We start from the raw sequence: 19,196 nt of genomic DNA, 5'->3' as shown, positions 1-19,196 counted from the left end.
CCATGGGGATGAATAAAGTATCTATCTATCTCTATCTATCTAGCTGTTCCTGAACCTGCTGGTGTGAGTCCTGAGGCTCCTATTTAATTAGTTCATCACAGCTTTGTGGGCCAAAGGGCCTTTTCTGTGCTGCAGTGTTCTGAGTTCAAAGCGAAGAAAACCTTTAAATTTCGCTTCAGGGGAAATCACAACTGTACTCCCTCACATTTCCCTCAGCGCCAGGGCTCCTCCTCGCCTCTGGCCCAGCGCCAGGGCCCCTCCTCGCCTCTGGCCCAGCGCCAGGGCTCCTCCTCGCCTCTGGCCCAGCGCCAGGGCTCCTCCTCGCCCCTGGCCCAGTGCCAGGGCCCCTCCTCCACCCCTGGCCCAGTGCCAGGGCGCCTCCTCACCCCTGGCCCAGTGCCAGTGGCCTCATGATGCAAGCAGCCAGGGGGTGTTGCCTGTGTTTCTGCTTGCTGACGCACCAGTGCCGGTGTGGAGGGTGCTGCTCTCTGCCTCTCTCTCTCTCTCTCTCTCTCTCTCTCCCTGCCTCTCTCTGCTCCCAGTGAAACCGGGAGCCACACACCCGCCCTCGCCGCCCCAGCGCCAGACCCCGCTGAGGACGGGCGTGGAGGAGAGGAGCTGGCCGGCCAGCCCGGGAGCGAGGCCCACATCCCGATGCCTGTGCCAGGTCTGTGCTGGCTCCTGTGCTGCCGGAGAGGATTCAGCCTGCTGGGCCGGGACTATGGGGAAGCCGAAACTGCAGAGGAGCTGGTGGAGGTCCAGCGCGAGCCAGTCCGGACGGTGAGTGCGCTGGGGTGCGGGAACGGGTTAACCCCTTCGGCCCGTCGCGCTGATGATACTGGTCCCCAGCTCCCACAGTTGCCGTGTCCTCCTGAGCCGTGCTTTTCCAGTAGTACCGTCTCTGTTTTCACTATTCATGACCTCAAAACCGTGGTCCCGAAGAGAGTGGCCCTGCCGTTGGCATAACTAGCCGGCTGCGTACCCGGATAGGTCGGGAAGACCTCTTCTCCCCTTCCCCAAAACTGCGGTGCTGGCCTAAAGCAGTGTTTACAAATGCCCATCGCGACCTCCCCAGCTGTGCGCACGGCCTCTCCTTACAGAGACGGCAGCCGTCCGCAACCTGCCTCCTTCCCACCGAGGCGGAGGGTCGGCGGCAGGGAGGGCAAACGCGGCACAGCACAGGCCCTTCAGCCCACAGTGTTGTGCTGGCCCTTTAACACACTGCCAGATCAACCCAACCCTCTTCTCCCGCATGTCTGGCGGTTAACAGGAGGGTTTTTTTTTTAAAGGGCAGAAGCCACTGCACTGGGGCAGTTTGGCTCTCTCGAGCGGCGAAGTCCGGGTCCGGCGGTGCGGACAAGGTCACAGAAACTGGGGTCTTCCCTGGTCGCAGTGGGCGACCGCGGCTTTGTTCCTGCCCCGCCGCGCCCCTCGCTCTCCACGGGGCGTCACAGAACCGCCTTCCTGGCCGCTGGGTCTCACCCGCGTAGTCTGCCAGGGCTGATTTCACAGGGCACGTCCCCATCCCGCCAGGGTATGAGGCCCCCCCCGCCCGTCGAAGCTGTCGCGTGGAGCCGCAGCTGAGAGGCTGAGTTTCCAGTTATACCCCCAGAATGGACAGGACAAGCCCCCCTCACCTGAGGCTCTACCCTCTCCCCCTACACCCCAGACATAAGCCTCTGTTTCTGCCAGCCCAAGCCTAAGAGTCTGTTAAATATCTCCCTCCAGGGTTTCAGGAAGACGGCTTTTCTTGGTCCTCAGTTTAGTATTCAGGGTGAAGGTCAGGGCGGAGGAATGGTCCTCCAGTGAGGTGCTGGAAGATGAGGAGAGGGACCGTGGGGTCCACAGCCATAAACGTGGCCACGCTGGTCGATAGGGCGGTTAAGAAGGCATAGGGCATGCTTGCCTTCGTTATTCAAGGGTCTGACGCCAGGAGGCTGGGTTGCAGCTTGGTAAAACTGGAGTTAGGCCGCGTTGGGAGTCCCGGCCAGCCCGTGGAAGAACGCCGAGGCCTCGGAGAAGGTGCTGAAGATGATCGCAGACACGGGAGGGGGCTCAGCGCCCACGGAGAGGCACCGTTTCCGGCCCAGTCCCGAAACCTCGCCTGTCTATCTGCTTCACAGACGCTGCCTGGCCTGCTGAGCTCCTCCAGTGTGTGTGTCACCTGGTTCAGAGGGCGCGTGCTACCACGAGAGACTGGACAAACTCGATTTGTTTTCTCCGGAGCGCCGGAGGCCGAGGGGAGATCTGATCGAGGTTTATAAGTTTATGAGAGGCGTAGATAGAGTGGACAGGGAGTATCTGTTTCCCTGGATTGAAATGTCTAATAACAGAGGGCAGGCATTGAAGGTGAGAGGGGGTCGGTTCAAAGGGTTTTTTTAAAGACATTATTTTTTACTCAGAGACCGGTGGGTGTCCGGAATGAGCTGCCGGGGGCTGGTGGTGAAGGCCGATACGTTAGGGGCTTTTTGGAGGCGTTTCAATAGGCACATGAATGGAGGGATGTGGGCAGCGGGTAGGACGAGTTGGGTGTCTGATTTATCTGGTTCAGCACAGCATTGTGGGCTGAAGGGCCTGTACCTGCACTGCACTGTTTTACATTCTATGCTCAGAGTGTGCCTGCCTCTCACACCACCCCCAACAGTGAGTTCCACACACCCACCACCCTCTGTGTAATAAACACCCACCCCCCCCCACCACTACGCTTCCCTCCAATCACCTTAAAATTATGCCCGCTCGCTTTAGACCATTCCACCCCAGGAGAAAGTCGCAGACTCTCCATTCTTTTCATTTTCTAGACCTCTATCAAGTCTCCTCTCATCCTCCTTCGCTCCAAAGAGAAAAACCCGAGCTCATTCAACCTGTCCTCCTCTGTACCCTCTCTAGTCCCAGCAGCATCCTGGTGAATCTCCTCTGCACCCTCTCTAATCCAGGCAGCATTCTGGTGAATCTCCTCTGCACCCTCTCTAGTCCCAGCAGCATCCTGGTGAATCTCCTCTGCACCCTCTCTAATCCCGGCAGCATCCTGGTGAATCTCCTCTGCACCCTCTCTAGTCCCAGCAGCATCCTGGTGAATCTCCTCTGCACCCTCTCTAATCCAGGCAGCATCCTGGTGAATCTACTCTGCACCCTCTCTAGTCCCAGCAGCATCCTGGTGAATCTCCTCTGCACCCTCTCTAGTCCCAGCAGCATCCTGGTGAATCTCCTCTGCACCCTCTCTAGTCCCAGCAGCATCCTGGTGAATCTCCTCTGCACCCTCTCTAGTCCCAGCAGCATCCTGGTGAATCTCCTCTGCACCCTCTCTAGTCCCAGCAGCATCCTGGTGAATCTCCTCTGCACCCTCTCTAATCCAGGCAGCATCCTGGTGAATCTCCTCTGCACCCTCTCTAATCAAGGCAGCATCCTGGTGAATCTCCTCTGCACCCTCTCTAGTCCCAGCAGCATCCTGGTGAATCTCCTCTGCACCCTCTCTAGTCCCAGCAGCACCCTGGTGAATCTGCTCTGCACCCTCTCTAATCCAGGCAGCATCCTGGTGAATCTCCTCTGCACCCTCTCTAGTCCAGGCAGCATCCTGGTGAATCTCCTCTGCACCCTCTCTAATCCAGGCAGCATCCTGGTGAATCTCCTCTGCACCCTCTCTAGTCCCAGCAGCATCCTGGTGAATCTCCTCTGCACCCTCTCTAGTCCCAGCAGCATCCTGGTGAATCTGCTCTGCACCCTCTCTAATCCAGGCAGCATCCTGGTGAATCTCCTCTGCACCCTCTCTAGTCCCAGCAGCATCCTGGTGAATCTCCTCTGCACCCTCTCTAGTCCCAGCAGCATCCTGGTAAATCTCCTCTGCACCCTCTCTAATCCAGGCAGCATCCTGGTGAATCTCCTCTGCACCCTCTCTAATCCAGGCAGCATCCTGGTGAATCTCCTCTGCACCCTCTCTAGTCCCAGCAGCATCCTGGTGAATCTCCTCTGCACCCTCTCTAATCCAGGCAGCATCCTGGTGAATCTCCTCTGCACCCTCTCTAGTCCCAGCAGCATCCTGGTGAGTCTCCTCTGCACCCTCTCTAATCCAGGCAGCATCCTGGTGAATCTCCTCTGCACCCTCTCTAGACCCAGCAGCATCCTGGTGAATCTCCTCTGCACCCTCTCTAATCCAGGCAGCATCCTGGTGAATCTCCTCTGCACCCTCTCTAATCCAGGCAGCATCCTGGTGAATCTCCTCTGCACCCTCTCTAGTCCAGGCAGCATCCTGGTGAATCTCCTCTGCACCCTCTCTAGTCCCAGCAGCATCCTGGTGAATCTCCTCTGCACCCTCTCTAATCCAGGCAGCATCCTGGTGAATCTCCTCTGCACCCTCTCTAATCCAGGCAGCATCCTGGTGAATCTCCTCTGCACCCTCTCTAGTCCCAGCAGCATCCTGGTGAATCTCCTCTGCACCCTCTCTAATCCAGGCAGCATCCTGGTGAATCTCCTCTGCACCCTCTCTAATCCAGGCAGCATCCTGGTGAATCTCCTCTGCACCCTCTCTAATCCAGGCAGCATCCTGGTGAATCTCCACTGCACCCTCTCTAGTCCCAGCAGCATCCTGGTGAATCTCCTCTGCACCCTCTCTAGTCCCAGCAGCATCCTGGTGAATCTGCTCTGCACCCTCTCTAATCCAGGCAGCATCCTGGTGAATCTCCTCTGCACCCTCTCTAGTCCCAGCAGCATCCTGGTGAATCTCCTCTGCACCCTCTCTAATCCAGGCAGCATCCTGGTGAATCTCCTCTGCACCCTCTCTAATCCAGGCAGCATCCTGGTGAATCTCCTCTGCACCCTCTCTAATCCAGGCACAATCTTGGTGAATCTCCTCTGCACCCTCTCTAATCCAGGCAGCATCCTGGTGAATCTCCTCTGCACCCTCTCTAATCCAGGCAGCATCCTGGAGAATCTCCTCCGCACCCTCTCTAATCCAGGCAGCGTCCTGGTGAATCTCCTCTGCACCCTCTCTAATCCAGGCAGCATCCTGGTGAATCTCCTCTACACCCTCTCTAATCCAGGCAGCATCCTGGTGAATCTCCTCTGCGCCCTCTCTAATCCAGGCAGCATCCTGGTGAATCTCCTCTGCACCCTCTCTAATCCAGGCAGCATCCTTGTGAATCTCCTCTGCACCCTCTCTAGTCCCAGCAGCATCCTGGTGAATCTCCTCTGCACCCTCTCTAATCCAGGCAGCATCCTGGTGAATCTCCTCTGCACCCTCTCTAATCCAGGCAGCATCCTGGTGAATCTCCTCTGCACCCTCTCTAGTCCCAGCAGCATCCTGGTGAATCTCCTCTGCACCCTCTCTAATCCAGGCAGCATCCTAGTGAATCTCCTCTGCACCCTCTCTAGTCCCAGCAGCATCCTGGTGAATCTCTTCTGCACCCTCTCTAATCCAGGCAGCATCCTGGTGAATCTCCTCTGCACCCTCTCTAATCCAGGCAGCATCCTGGTGAATCTCCTCTGCACCCTCTCTAGTCCCAGCAGCATCCTGGTGAATCTCCTCTGCACCCTCTCTAGTCCCAGCAGCATCCTGGTGAATCTGCTCTGCACCCTCTCTAATCCAGGCAGCATCCTGGTGAATCTCCTCTGCACCCTCTCTAGTCCCAGCAGCATCCTGGTGAATCTCCTCTGCACCCTCTCTAGTCCCAGCAGCATCCTGGTAAATCTCCTCTGCACCCTCTCTAATCCAGGCAGCATCCTTGTGAATCTCCTCTGCACCCACTCTAATCCAGGCAGCATCCTGGTATATCTCCTCTGCACCCTCTCTAATCCAGGCAGCATCCTGGTGAATCTCCTCTGCACCCTCTCTAATCCAGGCAGCATCTTGGTGAATCTTCTCTGCACCCTCTCTAATCCAGGCAGCATCCTGGTGAATCTCCTCTGCACCCTCTCTAATCCAGGCAGCATCCTGGTGAATCTCCTCTGCACCCTCTCTAGTCCCAGCAGCATCCTGGTGAATCTCGTCTGCACCCTCTCTAATCCAGGCAGCATCCTGGTGAATCTCCTCTGCAACCTCTCTAATCCAGGCAGCATCCTGGTGAATCTCCTCTGCACCCTCTCTAGTCCCAGCAGCATCCTGGTGAATCTCCTCTGCACCCTCTCTAGTCCCAGCAGCATCCTGGTGAATCTCCTCTGCACCCTCTCTAGTCCCAGCAGCATCCTGGTGAATCTGCTCTGCACCCTCTCTAATCCAGGCAGCATCCTGGTGAATCTCCTCTGCACCCTCTCTAGTCCCAGCAGCATCCTGGTGAATCTCCTCTGCACCCTCTCTAGTCCCAGCAGCATCCTGGTAAATCTCCTCTGCACCCTCTCTAATCCAGGCAGCATCCTGGTGAATCTCCTCTGCACCCTCTCTAATCCAGGCAGCATCCTGGTGAATCTCTTCTGCACCCTCTCTAGTCCCAGCAGCATCCTGGTGAATCTCCTCTGCACCCTCTCTAATCCAGGCAGCATCCTGGTGAATCTCCTCTGCACCCTCTCTAGTCCCAGCAGCATCCTGGTGAATCTCCTCTGCACCCTCTCTAATCCAGGCAGCATCCTGGTGAATCTCCTCTGCACCCTCTCTAGTCCCAGCAGCATCCTGGTGAATCTCCTCTGCACCCTCTCTAATCCAGGCAGCATCCTGGTGAATCTCCTCTGCACCCTCTCTAGTCCCAGCAGCATCCTGGTGAATCTCCTCTGCACCCTCTCTAATCCAGGCAGCATCCTGGTGAATCTCCTCTGCACCCTCTCTAATCCAGGCAGCATCCTGGTGAATCTCCTCTGCACCCTCTCTAGTCCAGGCAGCATCCTGGTGAATCTCCTCTGCACCCTCTCTAGTCCCAGCAGCATCCTGGTGAATCTCCTCTGCACCCTCTCTAATCCAGGCAGCATCCTGGTGAATCTCCTCTGCACCCTCTCTAATCCAGGCAGCATCCTGGTGAATCTCCTCTGCACCCTCTCTAGTCCCAGCAGCATCCTGGTGAATCTCCTCTGCACCCTCTCTAATCCAGGCAGCATCCTGGTGAATCTCCTCTGCACCCTCTCTAATCCAGGCAGCATCCTGGTGAATCTCCTCTGCACCCTCTCTAATCCAGGCAGCATCCTGGTGAATCTCCACTGCACCCTCTCTAGTCCCAGCAGCATCCTGGTGAATCTCCTCTGCACCCTCTCTAGTCCCAGCAGCATCCTGGTGAATCTGCTCTGCACCCTCTCTAATCCAGGCAGCATCCTGGTGAATCTCCTCTGCACCCTCTCTAGTCCCAGCAGCATCCTGGTGAATCTCCTCTGCACCCTCTCTAATCCAGGCAGCATCCTGGTGAATCTCCTCTGCACCCTCTCTAATCCAGGCAGCATCCTGGTGAATCTCCTCTGCACCCTCTCTAATCCAGGCACAATCTTGGTGAATCTCCTCTGCACCCTCTCTAATCCAGGCAGCATCCTGGTGAATCTCCTCTGCACCCTCTCTAATCCAGGCAGCATCCTGGAGAATCTCCTCCGCACCCTCTCTAATCCAGGCAGCGTCCTGGTGAATCTCCTCTGCACCCTCTCTAATCCAGGCAGCATCCTGGTGAATCTCCTCTACACCCTCTCTAATCCAGGCAGCATCCTGGTGAATCTCCTCTGCGCCCTCTCTAATCCAGGCAGCATCCTGGTGAATCTCCTCTGCACCCTCTCTAATCCAGGCAGCATCCTGGTGAATCTCCTCTGCACCCTCTCTAGTCCCAGCAGCATCCTGGTGAATCTCCTCTGCACCCTCTCTAATCCAGGCAGCATCCTGGTGAATCTCCTCTGCACCCTCTCTAGTCCCAGCAGCATCCTGGTGAATCTCTTCTGCACCCTCTCTAATCCAGGCAGCATCCTGGTGAATCTCCTCTGCACCCTCTCTAATCCAGGCAGCATCCTGGTGAATCTCCTCTGCACCCTCTCTAATCCAGGCAGCATCCTGGTGAATCTCCTCTGCACCCTCTCTAATCCAGGCAGCATCCTGGTGAATCTCCACTGCACCCTCTCTAGTCCCAGCAGCATCCTGGTGAATCTCCTCTGCACCCTCTCTAGTCCCAGCAGCATCCTGGTGAATCTGCTCTGCACCCTCTCTAATCCAGGCAGCATCCTGGTGAATCTCCTCTGCACCCTCTCTAGTCCCAGCAGCATCCTGGTGAATCTCCTCTGCACCCTCTCTAATCCAGGCAGCATCCTGGTGAATCTCCTCTGCACCCTCTCTAATCCAGGCAGCATCCTGGTGAATCTCCTCTGCACCCTCTCTAATCCAGGCACAATCTTGGTGAATCTCCTCTGCACCCTCTCTAATCCAGGCAGCATCCTGGTGAATCTCCTCTGCACCCTCTCTAATCCAGGCAGCATCCTGGAGAATCTCCTCCGCACCCTCTCTAATCCAGGCAGCGTCCTGGTGAATCTCCTCTGCACCCTCTCTAGTCCCAGCAGCATCCTGGTGAATCTCGTCTGCACCCTCTCTAATCCAGGCAGCATCCTGGTGAATCTCCTCTGCAACCTCTCTAATCCAGGCAGCATCCTGGTGAATCTCCTCTGCACCCTCTCTAGTCCCAGCAGCATCCTGGTGAATCTCCTCTGCACCCTCTCTAGTCCCAGCAGCATCCTGGTGAATCTGCTCTGCTCCCTCTCTAATCCAGGCAGCATCCTGGTGAATCTCCTCTGCACCCTCTCTAGTCCAGGCAGCATCCTGGTGAATCTCCTCTGCACCCTCTCTAATCCAGGCAGCATCCTGGTGAATCTCCTCTGCACCCTCTCTAGTCCCAGCAGCATCCTGGTGAATCTCCTCTGCACCCTCTCTAGTCCCAGCAGCATCCTGGTGAATCTGCTCTGCACCCTCTCTAATCCAGGCAGCATCCTGGTGAATCTCCTCTGCACCCTCTCTAGTCCCAGCAGCATCCTGGTGAATCTCCTCTGCACCCTCTCTAGTCCCAGCAGCATCCTGGTAAATCTCCTCTGCACCCTCTCTAATCCAGGCAGCATCCTGGTGAATCTCCTCTGCACCCTCTCTAATCCAGGCAGCATCCTGGTGAATCTCTTCTGCACCCTCTCTAGTCCCAGCAGCATCCTGGTGAATCTCCTCTGCACCCTCTCTAATCCAGGCAGCATCCTGGTGAATCTCCTCTGCACCCTCTCTAGTCCCAGCAGCATCCTGGTGAATCTCCTCTGCACCCTCTCTAATCCAGGCAGCATCCTGGTGAATCTCCTCTGCACCCTCTCTAGTCCCAGCAGCATCCTGGTGAATCTCCTCTGCACCCTCTCTAATCCAGGCAGCATCCTGGTGAATCTCCTCTGCACCCTCTCTAGTCCCAGCAGCATCCTGGTGAATCTCCTCTGCACCCTCTCTAATCCAGGCAGCATCCTGGTGAATCTCCTCTGCACCCTCTCTAATCCAGGCAGCATCCTGGTGAATCTCCTCTGCACCCTCTCTAGTCCAGGCAGCATCCTGGTGAATCTCCTCTGCACCCTCTCTAGTCCCAGCAGCATCCTGGTGAATCTCCTCTGCACCCTCTCTAATCCAGGCAGCATCCTGGTGAATCTCCTCTGCACCCTCTCTAATCCAGGCAGCATCCTGGTGAATCTCCTCTGCACCCTCTCTAGTCCCAGCAGCATCCTGGTGAATCTCCTCTGCACCCTCTCTAATCCAGGCAGCATCCTGGTGAATCTCCTCTGCACCCTCTCTAATCCAGGCAGCATCCTGGTGAATCTCCTCTGCACCCTCTCTAATCCAGGCAGCATCCTGGTGAATCTCCACTGCACCCTCTCTAGTCCCAGCAGCATCCTGGTGAATCTCCTCTGCACCCTCTCTAGTCCCAGCAGCATCCTGGTGAATCTGCTCTGCACCCTCTCTAATCCAGGCAGCATCCTGGTGAATCTCCTCTGCACCCTCTCTAGTCCCAGCAGCATCCTGGTGAATCTCCTCTGCACCCTCTCTAATCCAGGCAGCATCCTGGTGAATCTCCTCTGCACCCTCTCTAATCCAGGCAGCATCCTGGTGAATCTCCTCTGCACCCTCTCTAATCCAGGCACAATCTTGGTGAATCTCCTCTGCACCCTCTCTAATCCAGGCAGCATCCTGGTGAATCTCCTCTGCACCCTCTCTAATCCAGGCAGCATCCTGGAGAATCTCCTCCGCACCCTCTCTAATCCAGGCAGCGTCCTGGTGAATCTCCTCTGCACCCTCTCTAATCCAGGCAGCATCCTGGTGAATCTCCTCTACACCCTCTCTAATCCAGGCAGCATCCTGGTGAATCTCCTCTGCGCCCTCTCTAATCCAGGCAGCATCCTGGTGAATCTCCTCTGCACCCTCTCTAATCCAGGCAGCATCCTGGTGAATCTCCTCTGCACCCTCTCTAGTCCCAGCAGCATCCTGGTGAATCTCCTCTGCACCCTCTCTAATCCAGGCAGCATCCTGGTGAATCTCCTCTGCACCCTCTCTAGTCCCAGCAGCATCCTGGTGAATCTCTTCTGCACCCTCTCTAATCCAGGCAGCATCCTGGTGAATCTCCTCTGCACCCTCTCTAATCCAGGCAGCATCCTGGTGAATCTCCTCTGCACCCTCTCTAGTCCCAGCAGCATCCTGGTGAATCTCCTCTGCACCCTCTCTAGTCCCAGCAGCATCCTGGTGAATCTGCTCTGCACCCTCTCTAATCCAGGCAGCATCCTGGTGAATCTCCTCTGCACCCTCTCTAGTCCCAGCAGCATCCTGGTGAATCTCCTCTGCACCCTCTCTAGTCCCAGCAGCATCCTGGTAAATCTCCTCTGCACCCTCTCTAATCCAGGCAGCATCCTGGTGAATCTCCTCTGCACCCTCTCTAATCCAGGCAGCATCCTGGTATATCTCCTCTGCACCCTCTCTAATCCAGGCAGCATCCTGGTGAATCTCCTCTGCACCCTCTCTAATCCAGGCAGCATCTTGGTGAATCTCCTCTGCACCCTCTCTAATCCAGGCAGCATCCTGGTGAATCTCCTCCGCACCCTCTCTAATCCAGGCAGCGTCCTGGTGAATCTCCTCTACACCCTCTCTAATCCCAGCAGCATCCTGGTGAATCTCCTCTGCACCCTCTCTAATCCAGGCAGCGTCCTGGTGAATCTCCTCTGCACCCTCTCTAATCCAGGCAGCATCCTGGTGAATCTCCTCTGCGCCCTCTCTAATCCAGGCAGCATCCTGGTGAATCTCCTCTGCACCCTCTCTAATCCAGGAAGCATCCTGGTGAATCTCCTCTGCACCCTCTCTAATCCAGGCAGCATCCTGGTGAATCTCCTCTGCACCCTCTCTAATCCAGGCAGCATCCTGGTGAATCTCCTCTGCACCCTCTCTAATCCAGGCAGCATCCTGGTGAATCTCCTCTGCACCCTCTCTAATCCAGGCAGCATCCTGGTGAATCTCCTCTGCACCCTCTCTAATCCAGGCAGCATCCTGGTGAATCTGCTCCTGGTAAATTTCCCAAATATCCACTCCCACCCTATCTGCCCGAAACGTCGACTGTTTGATCATTTCCAGAGATGCTGCCTGACCTGCCGAGCTCCTCCAGTATTTTGGGTGTGTTGTTCGAGAGGGGAAAAGTTTGGGTTGATCTAAATTTAGGTTAAAATTATAGATAAGCATCGTCTATGTGCTGTGGGGAGATTGGGCAGGGCAAGGCCCGATTCTGACAAGAGAGAGCTTCCTGTCCAGCTGCATTGTTGTGAGGTACGGAAGCTGCGAGGCATCGGACCACAGGACCCTACAGAGAACGGTAAAGACCGAGAGGATGACCAGGGTCTCCCTTACCCACTATTTGTGACATTTACCGGGAGCGTTGTTGAGGATCCTTACCACCCATCCCACAATCTCTTTGACCCAGGAAGGAGGTGCAGGAGCATCAGGACTGGGCCTGTCAGACTGGGTGACAGCTTCTTCCCCCGGGCTGGGAGACTGATGAATTCCCGGCCACCACCGGGGTCTCGTCACCACCACCCACCCCACCATCTCTCTGTCAGGAAGGAGGTGCAGGAGCATCAGGACTGGGCCTGTCAGACTGGGTGACAGCTTCTTCCTCTGGGCTGGGAGACTGATGAATACCCGGCCACCACCGGGGTCTCGTCACCACCACCCACCCCACCATCTCTCTGTCAGGAAGGAGGTACAGGAGCATCAGGACTGGGACTGTCAGACTGGGTAACAGCTTCTTCCCTCAGACTGGGAGACTGATGAATTCCCGGCCACCACCGGGGTCTCGTCACCACCACCCACCCCACCATCTCTCTGTCGGGGGGAGGTACAGGAGCATCAGGACTGGGACTGTCAGACTGGGGAACAGCTCCTTCCCCCGGGCTGGGAGACGGATGAATTCCCGGCCACCACCGGGGTCTCGTCACCACCACCCACCCCACCATCTCTCTGTCAGGGAGGAGGTACAGGAGCATCAGGACTGGGCCTGTCAGACTGGGTGACAGCTTCTTCCCCCGGGCTGGGAGACGGATGAATTCCCAGCCACCACCGGGGTCTCGTCGACAGGACAGCGAGCTGTTTACTGTTTACCTGTGCCGGTGCGCTACATGTATTTTTGAATGGCGTTTTGTTAAGTTATCTGTGGTAATATTTTGTTTAGTGTGCTGTGCGTGGTATGCATTGTGTGGGTGCACCTGTTTTGTTCCGTCGTGTATCTGTACGGGCAGAAGACAGTGAACTTGGCTTGAGAGGGTCAGCACAAGCTTGTGGGCTGAAGGGCCTGCGTCCGATGAGACCCGGAACCCTGACGTGCGGTCACAGGGAGCGGGTGGGAGTCGGGACCGAACCCGGGTCGCCCACCGCAACACTGTGCCAATCGGTTCGCCGACCCGACATCCATAGCCCTTTAACGTTCCCATGTTCCCCGTGCTTTCCGCCCCACATTCCCACTCTCGGCAGCCCACAGTCCGGGGAGGAGGCAGGAGACTGGGGTTGAGAGGGAACTGGATCACCATGACGAAACGTGCTGGCCATATCTTACGGACACGGACTAAACTCAAAGCAGGTTTATGTCGGTGTGACCCCTGATGTTCATAGCCTTGTGGGCATTCACCGTATTTACAAAGAAACACGATAGAATCGATGAAAGACCACACGCGACAGAGAACGGCAAACAGCCAACTGTGCAATCACAAAGACAACAATAATAAATGAATAAGCAATAAATATCGAGAACATGGGATGAAGTGTCCTTGAAAAGTGAGTCCATAGGTTGTGGGAACAGTTCAGTGATGGGGCAAGTGAAGTCATCAAGAACCTGATGGTTGAGGGGTAATAACTGTTCCTGAACCTGGTGGTGTGGGTCCTGAGGCTCCTGTACCTCCTTCCTGATGGTTGAGGGGTAATAACTGTCCCTGAACCTGGTGATGTGGGTCCTGAGGCTCCTGTACCTCCTTCCTGATGGTTGAGGGGTAGTAACTGTTCCTGAAACTGGTGATGTGGGTCCTGAGTCTCCTGTACCTCCTTCCTGATGGTTGAGGGGTAATAACTGTTCCTGAACCTGGTGGTGTGGGTCCTGAGGCTCCTGTACCTCCTTCCTGATGGCAGCAGCAAGTACAGGGCATGTCCTGAATGGTTGGGGTCCCTGATCCCTGGCCCACACCTCCTGGCCCTCACACCCGTGGTCAGCCTCCCTCGGCCTTCCCCAGTCTCCGTCACTCTCTGCTGGCCCTCACACCCGTGGTCCCTCGGCCTTCCCCAGTCTCCGTCACTCTCTGCTGGCCCTCACACCCGTGGTCGGCCTCCCTCGGCCTTCCCCAGTCTCCGTCACTCTCTGCTGGCCCTCACACCCGTGGTCGGCCTCCCTCGGCCTTCCCCAGTCTCCGTCACTCTCTGCTGGCCCTCACACCCGTGGTCCCTCGGCCGTGGCCGGACTCTGTCACTCTCGCTCTGATGGTGAATCTTTTCCTGCCGCAGGTTTCTTCCGATCAGAGCATGGGGGACCCCGAGAGCCAGGACAGGTAAGAATCGACCTTCAGCACCAGAGGCCGCCAGCCCAGAGGGGGCTGGGCTCGGGGGCTGGCTGTGTCCTCTTCCTTGGGAAGTCCGCGTGATTTTTCTCCTCCGAAATCCAATCCGGCCTCAATAAAACTTAAATATTTTGATTCAGTCCAGAACCTCCGGAGGAGATGAGACGTCTGATCAACCAGAAAGCGAAAAGAGACTCGGTGATTGTGAAAGGGGACGTCGTCATCCAAGGTGAGGGTTGAGATTTCTATCGCTATTTCAACTGAGGTAGTGAGGAGCCAGGGCAGGAGTCAGCTCCCAGTGCCCCAGGGTGCCAGTGTACCAGAGATTGTTGTGATCCATGCCCAGTGCCCCCAGATCCAAAGTCCCAGTGTGCTAGAGTTTCAGACACATAACTGTGAACCATGAAAAGAGGCCATTTGTCCCAGTGTGTCTGTATCAGCCGGCGGGCACCCATCAGCATAAATCTCGTCTTTATTCATCTCCCTCCGATCTTCTTAACACCCCACCCACCTTCCCCCTCACCTGGTCTCACCTGTCACTTTGTCCTCTTTCCCCTCCTACCCCCTGCCTGCTTATTCCGACTTCAGTGCCCCCCCCCCCCCCCCGATGAAGGGGTCTTGGCCTGAAAGGTCGACTGTGGAGTTCTCTGTGGGGCAAGAAGGTGGTGGTAGGCAACGGGTGCCAAGAATGCAGGTGTGCTTCTAGAAACAGCGGCAGGCGAGAGGACTCTGAGAAAGCCGGGATTAAGAGGGTCTGCTTGGAATTCCGGGCACTGACCGGCGTTCCTGCCTTTCCCAGGTTGGCTCTTCCTGCAGCTGCCCACCAGCACGAAGGTGCCCTGGCCACGGGTTCGGAAACGCTGGTTCGTGCTCACGCAGGACTCGCTGGACGTCTACAGCAGCAACACGCCCAGCGCCCGGCGGCTGGGCTCCATGGTGCTCACCAGCCTGTGCTCGATCCGGGGAGCCGACAGCAGCTGCTTCAGAAGGACAGGTAGAGCCTCCGCCGAGGAGTCCCACAGCCCAGACCTCCGGTGTGGCCGTCACGGGGCTGGGGTGGCACGGCATTGATGCAAATCCTTCGCCGGTAGCACGATCACACCTCCTGATAAGGAAGTTGGTTGCCATCCAAATTTCCCTGATTAAACAACTCACCACCGGCCCAGAAAAAATCCCGATGTGTCAGAATCAGAATCGGGTTTAGAATCTGCCGCTAAATTTATTGTTCTGCAGTGGCGGCCCTTCGCAATGCACGATAATTAAAACCGTAAATTACAGGAAATTTACAACACATCACAGGCCCTTCGGCCCACAATGTTGTGCCGACCCTGTAACCTGTTCTAGAAACTGCCTAGGATTTCCCTAGCGCATAGCCCTCTATTTTTCTAAGCTCCACGTACCTATCCAGGAGTCTCTTAAAAGACCCTATCGTATCTGCCTCCACCACCGTCGCCGGCAGCCCATTCCACTCACCCGCCACTCTCTGAGTAAAAAACTTACCCCTGACATCTCCTCTGTACCTACTCCCCAGCACCTTAAAACTTAGCCCTCTCGTGTTAGCCATTTCGGCCCTGGGGGAAAAAGCCTCTGACTATCCACACGATCAATGCCTCTCATCATCTTGTACACCTCTATCAGGTCACCCTCTCATCCTCCGTCGCTCCGAGGAGAAAAGGCCGAGGTCACTCAATGGATTCTCATAAGGCATGCTCCCCAGTCCAGGTGACATCCGTGTAAATCTCCTCTGCACTCTCTCTATTTTAAATAGTTAAATAAGTAGTGCTTAAAATAGTAGTGAGGTGGTGTTCACGGGTCCATTCAGAAATCTGATGGCAGAGGGGAAGAAGCTGTTCCTGAGGTACAGGAGCCTGAAGACACACACTCAACGATTCAGGAACAGCTTCTTCCCCTCTGCCATCAGGGAGGAGGTACAGGAGCCTGAAGACACACACTCAACGATTCAGGAACAGCTTCTTCCCCTCTGCCATCAGGGAGGAGGTACAGGAGCCTGAAGACACACACTCAACGATTCAGGAACAGCTTCTTCCCCTCTGCCATCAGGGAGGAGGTACAGGAGCCTGAAGACACACACTCAACGATTCAGGAACAGCTTCTTCCCCTCTGCCATCAGGGAGGAGGTACAGGAGCCTGAAGACACACACTCAACGATTCAGGAACAGCTTCTTCCCCTCTGCCATCAGGGAGGAGGTACAGGAGCCTGAAGACACACACTCAACGATTCAGGAACAGCTTCTTCCCCTCTGCCATCAGGGAGGAGGTACAGGAGCCTGAAGACACACACTCAACGATTCAGGAACAGCTTCTTCCCCTCTGCCATCAGGGAGGAGGTACAGGAGCCTGAAGGCACACACTCAACGATTCAGGAACAGCTTCTCCCCCTCTGCCATCCGATTTCTGAATGGACATTGAACCCATGAACACCACCTGACTAATTTTTTTATTTCCAGTTCTGCGCCACTTATTTACTGTAATTCTGTTTTTTCCCCGATATTATCCTGCATTGCATTGAACTGCTGCCGTCAGGTTAACAAATTTCACGACATGTGCCGGTGATAATGAACCTGATTCTGAATCCTGTGCAGGAGCCCTCCCCCAACACCCGACACCAGGCAATGATGCAGCCAGTCAGAGACACACACATCTGGTGAGAGTCGTCGACGACAAGCCAGATCTCCTCAGACTCCTCGTGAAATGTCACCACTGACTTAATAAGAACATAAATAGGAGCAGGAGTTGGCCATCCGGCCCATCGAGCCTGCCCCGCCATTCAATAAGACCACGGCTGATCTGACCACGGACTCATCTCCACCTACCTGCCTTTTCCCCGTAACCCTGAATTCCCCGACTATGTAACTGCGTCGATACGTTGGGTCCAGGATAGATCCTCGGAGATATAGGAACTTGAAACTGCTCACCCTTTCCACCTCTGGTCCCTCAATGAGGACCGGCGTGTGCACCAAAAGCATTAAGAAACCCACCACCGACCCCCCTCCCCCAGCTCCAGCCCTTTAAGCGGACAATCATTCCTCTCTGTTCCCACTTCTACACTCTCGGGGACGTAGCACAACGGCAGGTTGGGGCTCTGCTGTTCAACTTCCCATCGAATCTCCGAAATTCCCCCTTCCCCACCTGACGCCGTCGTTCGCCGCCGGTCCTCGCGTTCCATCTCCCAGCCGCGGCCAGTCCACGTCGGTCGAGTAAGGGGCACCTCACAATTCCTTTCAGGGTACTGGAACATCACAGTCTACGGCCGGAAGAATCACTACGAGCTCTACACCAAAAAGTTAAGCGAGTGCATTCAGTGGACACAGGCCGTACAGAGGGTCATCAGCAGCAAAGCTCCCGTCCAGACCCCCACCTCGCTTCTCATCAGGGACATCGAGGTAATCTTCTCATGACGCGTACGTCCCCGTTGATTTCAGAGCCACGGTAAAGCACAGCACAGAAACAGGCTCCTCGGCCCATCTAGTCCTTGCTGAACCTGCCTGCTCCCATCGACCTGCACCGGAACCATGGGCATCCACACCCCTCCCGTCCATGTACCCATCCAAACTTCTCTCCAACGCTGAAGTCGAGCTCGCACGCACCACTTCCACTGGCAGCTCGTTCCACGCTCTCTCCGCCCTCTGAGTGAAGAAGTTGCCCCTCGTGTTCCCCTTAAACCTCTCACCCTTAATCCATGACCTCTAGTTGCAGTCCCACCCGACCTCCATGGCAAAAGCCTGCTTGCCTTTACCCTATCTATGCCCCTGATAAGTGTCGTCTACCTGTGGCGACACTTTCAAAGGTCCTTTTGTTCTCCCAGACTCCTCTATACCCCTCATAATTTTCTACATCTCTATCAAATCTCCTCTGAATCGTCCATGTCCGAGGGATGAAGTTCTAACCTATTCCATCTTTCCTTGGAACTCAGGTCCACAAGTCCCGGCAACATCCTTGTAAATTTTCTCTGCACTCTTTCAACCTCGTTGACACCTTTCCTGTAGGTAGGTGACCAAAACTGTGAACGATTAGTCCTCACCAATATCTCATACACCGTCAACGTAACGCCCCGGCTCCTGTACTCAGTACATTGCTTTTTGAAGGCCAACGTGCCAAAAGCTTTCTTTGCAGCCCTGTCTACCTGTGACGACACTTCCGAAGATCCCTTTGTCCTCCCACACTCCTCAGTGATACGACTGAGCAGACCTCCATCACACCTCCCTCTGTTTTGCTACACTCCAGGGAATGAAGTCCCAACGGATTGTGTTGGAGAGCGCTCGGTAAACACGCACCACCACCCCCCTAAACAAACAACACACACACACACACACACACACACACACACACACACACACACACACACACACACACACACACACACACACACACACACACACACACACACACACACACACACACACACACACACCACCCCCATCCTGGACCCAATACTTTGATCTATGAAGGCCAACGTGCCCAAAGTTTTCTTTACGCCTACTGGGTGGAAATTCCCCACCTCAGTACACAGAGTCTTTCCAAACTCTACAACGTACAGGGTCACGATGTGAAGAGCTGTTGTCCAGTCGACGGGGTGAGCGGAGCCTCAGGTAGGTTCTTGATTCACAGCCTGTGGGACAGACGATCAGAATCACCGGGGAATCACAGACCGTGGGAATCACTCTCCCTCCTCACCGTTCTCACTCTTCCCCTCATTGTCCCGACTCTCCCTCCCCAATCTCCTCATCACGCTCCCCCTCACTCTCCTCCACTACCCCCTCAGTCTTCCTATCATTCCCCCCTCACAATCCCCCTCTCTCCTCCTCACCCTCCTCCCTCTCCCCTACTGTCCTCCCTTCACTCTCCCCCTCACTTCCCCCCACTCTCCTCACTCTTCTCCCTCACCCTCCCCCCTCACCGTTCTCTCCCTTGTCACTGTCTGTGGACCAGACACTCCTTTGACTGAAATGAGTAACTCGACAGCAATGAAAGGTCTGATCCTCATCACCATTGGGAGGAAGAAACACTGGCACTAAATGCAACGTTAGATTACTAATTTAATTGAATCGGCACATCTGAAGAGCCTGTTCCTGTGCTGTACTTTTCTACGATCTCTGTCCGCTCTTGTGTCCCGTCTCCAGGCTCTCCCTGGCAGGTTGTCCCCCTGGCCCGGGTAGGGGCCCGGCTGCCCTCTGTACGATGGGCTCTGATGGATCTCACCCTCTGCT

General features: G+C 55.7%; 1 protein-coding gene across 2 annotated transcripts in view; it reads left to right on the top strand.

Annotated features, from left to right (window-relative positions):
• The first annotated feature begins 441 nt into the window (after positions 1-441).
• plekhh3 (pleckstrin homology, MyTH4 and FERM domain containing H3) overlaps positions 442-19,196 on the top strand; it is a 52,517-nt gene continuing 33,762 nt past the window's right edge. For both annotated transcript variants that reach the window (XM_073071835.1, XM_073071833.1), the window contains exons 1-5: positions 442-780; positions 13,916-13,959; positions 14,109-14,197; positions 14,768-14,962; positions 17,215-17,372. In XM_073071835.1, coding sequence (XP_072927936.1) covers positions 655-780; positions 13,916-13,959; positions 14,109-14,197; positions 14,768-14,962; positions 17,215-17,372 — 612 coding nt within the window. In that variant the 5' untranslated portion in view covers positions 442-654. The remainder of the gene's footprint in view (positions 781-13,915; positions 13,960-14,108; positions 14,198-14,767; positions 14,963-17,214; positions 17,373-19,196) is intronic.

Source organism: Hemitrygon akajei, chromosome 18, assembly GCF_048418815.1.
Source record: "Hemitrygon akajei chromosome 18, sHemAka1.3, whole genome shotgun sequence".
Taxonomy (NCBI): domain Eukaryota; kingdom Metazoa; phylum Chordata; class Chondrichthyes; order Myliobatiformes; family Dasyatidae; genus Hemitrygon; species Hemitrygon akajei.
This window is presented reverse-complemented; position numbering and strand designations above follow the sequence as displayed.